Source organism: Neophocaena asiaeorientalis, unplaced genomic scaffold, assembly GCF_003031525.2.
Source record: "Neophocaena asiaeorientalis asiaeorientalis breed wild unplaced genomic scaffold, Neophocaena_asiaeorientalis_V1.1 scaffold21, whole genome shotgun sequence".
NCBI lineage: Eukaryota > Metazoa > Chordata > Mammalia > Artiodactyla > Phocoenidae > Neophocaena > Neophocaena asiaeorientalis.
Window position 1 is genome coordinate 264,868 of NW_020174053.1, and position 9,375 is coordinate 274,242.

Here is a 9,375-nt window from a genome sequence, read left to right on the forward strand (position 1 = left end):
CTTAAGAGGTCCCATCTTTCCCTACTTCTAAAAGTGTTCTAGGAAACTTTAGATCATGAACTTACAAGTAAAAACATACTTGGGCACATAACTACATTATATGTATATTTCTTTAGAAGTTATACAATGCTATCACTAATATATTAGCGTATTTTAAAAAAATAATTTGAAAGAGGAAAGACAAAAATATAGACAAACATTTTAATATTTTTTCTTGCATCCTAACAGATCATGTTGAGTACTCCTTGGGGATATTACTATTCTAATTCCACAAGCAGAAGCTGGAAGAGGAGGCCAGTGAAGAAAGAGTCAGCAGGGAGCAAACCAAAGGACCTCAAGCACTCAACTAGAGTCCTCCACAGGGCAGATGGCCTCAAGCTGACATCCTAATCAGAAGTGAGGTTTTGTTACAGGTGGATTCATTTGAGAGAACTCCTACCCCTAGGTCTGCTCCTGGCCTGATCCTGAACCTACTGACCTGACAGGCCACCCATATACTCACTACACCCAAGGTAAACGCCTGCTTTTAGATCCTAACATTCTGGCTCTCATTATCAGGAAATAGAACAGGGACTACAAGAATTAATTGCTGAGAGAGCCCATACGAGATAACAATACTCTTTAACTTAGACCTCTTCATTTACAATATGAAATGTGTATAGCAAATACTGTTCTAGTACTTTAAACAGAGTCTCAATTAGTTCTCACAAAAACCTTCTGAAGGAGTAATGTTATCATCATCCTAATTGTACAAATGAGAAAAATGAGGCAAAGAAAGTATTTGTTTGCGTGAAGTCAAAGAGCTACAGCTGCGATTCTACTACAGGCAGTGTGGTTCCAGAGCCCACACTTTTCAACTACTACATATTACTGCATTATAATAAATGTAATTTAATTTTCCCTCGTGTCCAAACTAAAGCAATTCTGCTTAGTAAAAAAACAAAGATTTTATTTCTCACTATCCAATACCAAAAAGGCCCACTTGCTGATTCGTTTTTGACTAACACAAAACATTTTGCTCACTATAAATAACATTTCAATATGCTATGAAGTAGTAAATGCTAACTGCATCTACATTTTTATTCAAATAAGATAGACTATGTATTTACAAAACAGGAGACCTAGAAGAATCAACAGAAGTGAATATTAGTTCACAAAAGTAAAATATCTATAATGTATGGTGCATGCAGCTTCCTATGTTGTTTTCTTAAAAATTTGCTCACTCACACCAAAAAAAAGCCTTTCATCTTCCAAACAGACTTTATCAGGGCGTTCAAGTTCATTAATTATCTAATCAAGAGATTAAGTTTACTACTTTGTCAAGAGAAGAAACAACTTTCCAGGAGTTTTTAAATTCTATTTCATCGTATTTTGGATCAGTAGCTATCTAATATGTTATTTATTGCTGTAATGCCAGAAACTCTCTCTCCCATATTCTAAGGTCAATAGTAAGCTTGATCACAGACTATTGCTCTCCTGCTCATATGTATCAATAAAAGTTTATGTAAAAGTTACCTTCCTCCTTTTTGCAATCAATTCACTTCTTAACCACTTGACCTCTGGTCACCAATCTCTTTCCTCCTTTTCTCAATGAACCTTGATTACTTACAACATTATATACAGCATTACCTAGAGAGCCTAAATAAAACTACTAATAGTTTAGAGCAGGTCCCAGACTAACAGAATCTCTAGAGGTGGTTTCCAAGCATTGCTTTTCTTTTTTCCTCTTGAAAGCTCCCCAAGGTGGCTCAAATGTGCTCTCAAGAGTGAGAAAAAAAAAGACAATATCAGTAGTCCAAGTTCTTTAACATGTTCTAACTCCAGGCTAGCATATTATGAGCCGACAACATCAAACTGCTGTCAGGTGCCTGTTTATAGCCTGTGCCTTTGCTCCTGCCATCCCCTTGAAACCAAGTTCCCCTAAAACCGAGTTTAGGATTAACCTCTCTATCCAACTTTATTCCCTTTCTTGTCCCCTCTGACCTTAATCCTGTGCTAAATGAACACTAATAATCAGAGTCAGATGACCAAAACTGCTGTTGTTGATAATATCATTAATGTACTAAAATTGCTGTTGTATCATCAGATATCATCATTAATGTACAGCTTACTTCTCCAGGGCTAGATAAGCTAACAGACCACCAAGTCATGGACCACCTGTCTAGCGAATCATAAACCAGAGACATCCTTTCTTCCACGATTAAGAAATGTCACAGAAAATGTCACAAGATGATGATTAACCCCAGCTTCTTTGTTCTTTCCCTTTTAAAAAAACCCTCTAACTCAAAGACCAGGTTGGAGTGGATCTGAGACTTGTCTCCCACTCCCTTGCTTGGTGCCCTGAAATAAACCCTTACTTTGCTGCAAACTCTCACTTTCAAGAGTTTGGCTTTCTATGCTGCGGGAACACAAGCCCATTGCTTGGTTACACCCGCTGTCTAGGATCTCCACCTATTCCACTCATGGACTATGGAGAATATCTTTTTTTTTCTTCTTCTTCTTTTATTTGCGGTACGCGGGCCTCTCAACTGTTGTGGCCTCTCCCATTGCGGAGCACAGGCTCCAGACGTGCAGGCTCTGTGGCATGTGGGATCTTCCCGGACTGGGGCATGAACCCATGTCCCCTGCATTGGCAGGCGGACTCTCAACCACTGCACCACCAGGGAAGCCCTGGAGAATATCTCTGAATTCCTTTTAGTCCTTGTTACAATGATTTGCATAACCGATGTTAAATACCTGCTAATAATTATTTTTAAAAAGTCCTATCTCTCAAAATCTAGGAATGAGAAAAACTATCCCCTAAAGTTGTTCAAGACATTTGAACAGGTACTGTGAAATATTCCAAGTGCTACATTTTTGCATTATAAGTTAGGGTAAAAAAACACAGAAAGAAGTATGCAGTAGCATCCACACTATGGTGTCAAAATTACTTCATTTGGTAAATGATACCTGGTCAAAAAGCTGTTTGCCAGTTGTGTTGGGCTGAATGGCAAATTCCAGCTCAGCATCCATTGTTGTTACTCTTACATTGATCTGCAATAAAAAACAAAGGGAAAATCAGTAGAAAAGAGAAAAATACTTTTATCTGATTTATAAAATAAAATGGTATCATATATAGGCAATAAAAAGCAACTCTATAATGTACCTAATATTTTCTAAATATTTATTTATTAAAGTGATAGTTTGATTTATTTATATTTGTTTTTGATTACTTATTGAATACTTAACATACAGTAGGCACGAGGACTTGCGCTTTTCATTTTCTTATTTAGCCTCTGCAACAATACTAGGAGATATGTGCATTTCTATAGAAAAGTTCATTTCTACAGAAAAGTTTCCATCATTTGCCCAAGGACACATGGCTATCAAATGGCAGGGCAGAGGTATAACTCCAAATTCTTTGAATGTCATTCACTATTCCATATTTCTTTCAACATAAAAATCAAATATTTAGTTTCATACTGCAAATGTATTATTCTTCACTTTATAAAAACCATACATCTATTGCCTTTTATTTGCTAAACTTTTTTAAATTCCAATTTTTGGGTGTAAATACCTTTCTAGTTGGATATCTCACCAAAAACGTAACATGCCTTAACCAAAATAATTTTTACTCCAGAATAGCATCTTCACCTAGAATTCACCATGATATGGTAAAAACCTATCTTAACTTTTAACTCACACTATTAGAACTCTAAATCAGACTTATTTCCCCTTACGTTTTACTCATGCTAACAACCACATGTACCTCCACACATGTACTTTTATCTGAAATACCTTCTCTAATCAAAAAAATCTTATAGAGTTCCTTCTTTAAAATAATCTTTTAGGAAATATTAATACACATAAAATACTTGTAACATATACAGACAATGAAGCGTAACAAAATAAAACCCACTGTAACATAACAATAAATATATATTTGGTCTTCATCCTGGTTCCTGGCAGAGCTCCTAAAATCGCTGGAATTTCCTGAGTGATAGATGTGAGAGGATGATCTTTTGTTATTCATAATAAGCTCCTTTCAACCATAACGGAGTTTATGCTAATGAGGTGACTCCAGATGGGCCCTAATAGCTTCAGAATGGAGGCTGGTAGCCAGAGAAACCAATCACATGATTAGAGGATTGAACCTTTTAGACACCCACCCCGACTGCCCAGGAGGGGAAAGGCTGGGGAATGAGCTGATCATCAATGTCCAATGATTTAATCAATCACACCTATGAAATGGAACCTCCATAAAACCCTAAACAAAAGGGTTCAGAGAGCTTCCCTGCTTCTTCCTGCTGAGAGGGTGCTGCACTGCAAACTCCACAAAGACAGAAACTCCTTCACTCAGCACCCTTCGGGACCTCACCTTCTTCATCTGTTTCGTTTGTATCCTTTATAGTACCCTTCATATTAACTAGTAATAGTAAGTAAAGTGTTTCCCTGAGTTCTGTGAGCTGTTATATATAGCAAATTATAGAATCTGAAGAGGGGATCGTGGGAATCCCCAAACGTTAGCCAAGTTAGACAGAAGTGTGAGCCACTTGCACTATCTGTGATTTGCTTCAGAAGTCCAGAGCAGTCCGGTGGGTCTGCGCTAATTCTGGGTAGTTGTGTCAGAACAAATTAAATTGCAGGACACACAACTGGTATCCACATAGAATTGGAGAACTGCTTGGTATGGAAAACCCACACGTGGTATCAGAACATTCTGAATAAAGAAAATGTTTTCCTTTTTGGTGTCAGAACATTTTGAACAAAGAAAAGGTTCTCCTTTACCCATAAATCTACCATTCAACTTAAAAACTAGAAATGACAAAAAATGTCACCAGTGTATTTCTTCTTTGTGAATTCCCTGACCCCAATGCCCACAGCTAAGTACTAACCTAAATTTTGTGTTTGTCATCCCCTTAGCTTTTTAAAAAACAATTATTTCTGTCACAAATGTAGGTATCTATATGTAAAATATTGTTTAGTTTTTGATTTTTAGCTGCATAGCTGTATTAAAATTGTATACTTGCTAATAAAGTCCTTCTTGATGTGGGCAATGATTACATATGTATATTTTATGAAAATTCATCAACTACACACATATATTCTTTTGCATATGTATATTCTATTTCAATAAAAGGTTTAAACAAAAATTTTGCTACACTAGTTTGCCTTTTCACAATTATATTTCTAAGATTCACTGATGTTTTTGTGAGTAGTTGCAATTCATTCATCTTTATATGACTAGACAGTAATTCATTTACCATTTTCCTATCGATTGACATTAAATTGTTTCCAATTTTTTGGTTATTAAGAACAATACTGCTATGAACATTCTTCTACATGTCTCCTAGTGCATGTGTCTGAGTTTCTCTAGGAGTATAACTCAGAATTCCTGGGTGATAAAGTATATGCATAGCTTCAACTTTACAATGTAATGCTGACTTGTCTTCCAACATGATTGTATCAATTTACACTCCCATAAATAATTCCTGCTGCTCTATATTTTCACTAATAGTGGATATAATCAGATTTTTTAATGTTTAACAATCTAGTGGGTACAAAATGATATCTCAATATGGTGTTAACATGCAGGTTCTTGATCCCTAATGAAGTTGGAAACTTTTTCTTATGTGTGATATGCAGAATTATAAGACAGCCCCCATGATCTCCTCGCCCCCACCCCCACCTTACTCCCATGATTATGTTAACATTACAAGACAAAAGGGATTTTGCAGATGTACTTAAGGTTACTAATCAGTTGACCTAAAGATAGGAAAATCATTGGGGGTGGGCCTGAGCTAATCACATGATTCCTTTAAAAGCAAAGAGTTTTCTCTGACTGGGTGCAGAAGTCAGAGAGATTTAAAGTGTGAGAGGACTTTGACATTAAAGAGGTTCTCCACTGCTGAATTGGAGGGGGCATGAGCAAAGGACTTGTCACACACACCACACTCTACGACTAAGAGAGACCCCTGGCCAACAGCTAGCAAGAAAATGGGGACTTCATTCACCAGTAAAGAAGGATAGATCATTCTGCAAGGCAATGGATTGTGCCAATGATAGGAATGAAGTTGAAAGAGAACCCCAAACTTCAGATGAGAATGCAGTTGAGCTACACCTTGACTTCAGGGTAGTGAGACCCTGAGCAGAGAACCCATTCATATCATCCCGTATTTCTAGCATATAAAACTGTGAGATAATAGATGTGTGTTGTTTCAAGCTACCAAATTTGTGATAATTTGTTATAGAGCAATAGAAAAGTAATATAATATGCTTATTGACCACTCAGTCTCCCCATCTTTCAAAATGTCTGTTCACATGTATTGCTTATTTTCTATTGGGTTGTCTTTTTCTTACTCATATGTGGGAGATCTTTATATATTCTAGATATTAATCCTTTGTCAGTTACGTGCATTACAAAGAAATCTACTAGTTTGTAGCTTGCCCTTCTATTTTATGAAGAGTCCCTCTCTATGATAAACATTTTTAAAATTTTAATGTTGAATTTATCAATGTTTTACATGCAGATATCAATTTTTTGCCATATTTAAGAAAACCTTTAACACAACACTGTAAATCAACTATACCCCAATATAAAATAATTTTTTTTTTTTTAAAAAGCAAAGAAATCCTTCCCGAGTCTGGAGTCATAAAGATATTCTTATATTTCCTATCAAAGTTTTGTTTTTCATAGTTTGTCTTCAATGATTTTTGCTTATGATTTAAGGTAGAAATCCAATTTCATTTCCTAATCCCCAGAGGGATAATAATACAGTGATTTTAAACATCCAAACATGCTGTATATTGATTACCTCATTCACTCTCCAAAGACTGCACTGTCACAAATCTAATGTCCATAGGTATGGGTCTTATTTTGTGCTATTCTGTTGTACTGTTCAATTGAACTATTCTGCCAATACCATATTGTCTGAATTACTGTATCTTTAAATAAGCCTTGATATCTGGTATGGCAAGTCATCCCTTATTATTTTCAGAACTGTTTTGGCTATTCTTGTCTCTTTGTTCTTGCTCTTGACTCCACATATAATTATAAATTTTTCAAAACACCACATTATGATTTAAATTGGAACTACACTAAATTCATCAGCCTCTTGGGGTAAAAAATGACATCTTTTCAATATTGACTCTTACTATCCAAGTGTATGGTTCTTTCTATGCATTGATTTAGGTCTTCTTTAAGATCTTTTTAAAAAATGTTTATAATTTCCTCCAGAAAAATCATATTAATCATTTAAGATATCTTTCTCCTATGGTTTTATAGCTATTATAATTATAGGTTCATAATCCCAAGACATCCTAAATGCATTGAAAACTCTAGTTTATTAGCTAATTTCTAGCAAAAACAATTGAAGTAAGTCCACCTGGTAAATTAATTTATCCCACTTCAAATGGATATTCACACACGGATCTACAGAAATACTGATGTGATGCAACAGACCTTGATGGAAATTTCATAACACTACTTATGCACATAATACATTGTATATTCATCTTTCTAAAATCCAAAGAATTCCAACTACTGAAACTCATTAGCTTAAAGCGTTTCAAACATAGGGTCATAAATATGAAGTATCTTTCCAAAATTTTTTCTGGTTTTACTTCTGTAGAAATGCAACTGATTTTTATATTGATCCTTTTATCAGCTCCCTTGCCAACTGTTAAAATGTAAATTCTTGTATTTATATAAACCAGGGGTCAGAAAACTTTTTCTGTAAAGGTACAAACAGTAAATATTTCAGGCTTTGCAGACCATACTGTCTGCTGCATCTAGTCAATTCTCCTGCTATAGCAGAAAAGCAGTTATAGATAATAAACAATGAGCATACTGTGTTCCAACAAAACTTTACAGACATTGAAATTTGAATTTCATATAATTTTCAAGTCATGAAATATTACTATTCGTTTGATTTTTTTTTCAACCATTGAAAATGTAAGAATCATTCTTAGCTTGAAGGTTGTACAAAAACAAGTGGTGGGCTGGCTCTGGCCTATGGGCCATAATTTGCCAACCCGATATAAATAAATACCTTAACATCTTCAAAGTGTTTCTTCCTTTCCAGTACTAGAGTTTTTAATTATTCTGCACATGCTTTCTGTTCAATGTTGAACAGCGGCAGTGATAGTGTGTACATTTTGTCTTGTCCCCGATCTTAAAAGAAAAGCTTCCACTGTAACAAATTAAGAATTAGGTTTGTTATAGGTTTTCTTCAATACTTAGCTTAAGAAGTATTGGTTTTTACTTTTAAATCATGAATAGTTGTTCAATTTTAGCAACTGCTCTGAATTTATTATATGATTTTTCTCCTTAAAACTAACCATATGATTGTAGCAGAGACTACTTGTTGTTTGACCACCAAAATCTAACAGAATTACCGTTTGACATGGCTACTGAGCTACAAGAACATTTCTCAATGTCTCTTGCAATTAGGTATGGCTATGTGACTAAGGTCTCACCAACAGAATATGAACAGAAGAGACAGATATAAGGCCACTTTTCAGCCTAGTCATAAATAGTGAGCATGCTTCAGTAGCTGCTCACGGGCTCTAGAGCAGAGGCTCAGCAGTTGTGGCATAAGGGCTTAGCTACTCCGCAGCACGTGGGATCTTCCTGGACCAGGGCTCGAACCTGTGCCCCCTGCATTGGCAGGCGGATTCCTAACCACTGTGCCACCAGGGAAGCCTTATATATAATTTTTAATCCTTACTCTTAGGAAAAATAAATGTTCTCCACTCAATTATTCAGACAGTTTTCCAAACTACTTTTAACTTTCACATTACTATCAGAAATAAGAGTTCTAGTTGATCCACATCCTTACAGCCAAGGTATTATCAGTCTAATTATAGCTCCTCTGGTAAATATAAGGTGGTATCTCACTGTATTTTTAATTTATGTTTCCCTGATAACCAAAGATACTGAGGATATTTTCAACTGCTTATTCGCTATTAATATATTTTCTTTTGTGAAGTAGCTGTTCAAAGTTTTTGCCCACTTTTTAAAAATTGGGTTGTCTTACTGAATTCTAAAAGAATGCTATACTGAAATCATTTTCTCCCAATCTGCCTTGCCTTTTTTACTTTCTTATTGTTGTCTTTCAAATAGCAAATTTTTTTTTGATTAACCCATTTTTTTAGGTTCAACGGCTTAAATGAGGTATAATTTTTTTTAACATCTTTATTGGAGTATAATTGCTTTACAATGGTAGTCACATCTATTTTATCCATTCATCTGATGATGGACACTTAGGTTGTTTCCATCTCCTGGCTATTGTAAATAGAGCTGCAATGAATATTTTGGTACATGACTCTTTCTGAATTATGGTTTTCTCACCGTATATGCCCAGTAGTGGGACTGCTGGGTCATATGGTAGTTTT

The 9,375-nt window shown here is 35.4% G+C and overlaps 1 protein-coding gene across 2 annotated transcripts in view; it reads right to left on the reverse strand.

Annotated features, from left to right (window-relative positions):
- RDX (radixin) overlaps window positions 1-9,375 on the reverse strand; it is a 92,388-nt gene that overhangs the window by 65,063 nt on the left and 17,950 nt on the right. For both annotated transcript variants that reach the window (XM_024754236.1, XM_024754235.1), the window contains exon 3: window positions 2,950-3,033. In XM_024754236.1, the coding sequence (XP_024610004.1) occupies window positions 2,950-3,033 (84 nt within the window). The remainder of the gene's footprint in view (window positions 1-2,949; window positions 3,034-9,375) is intronic.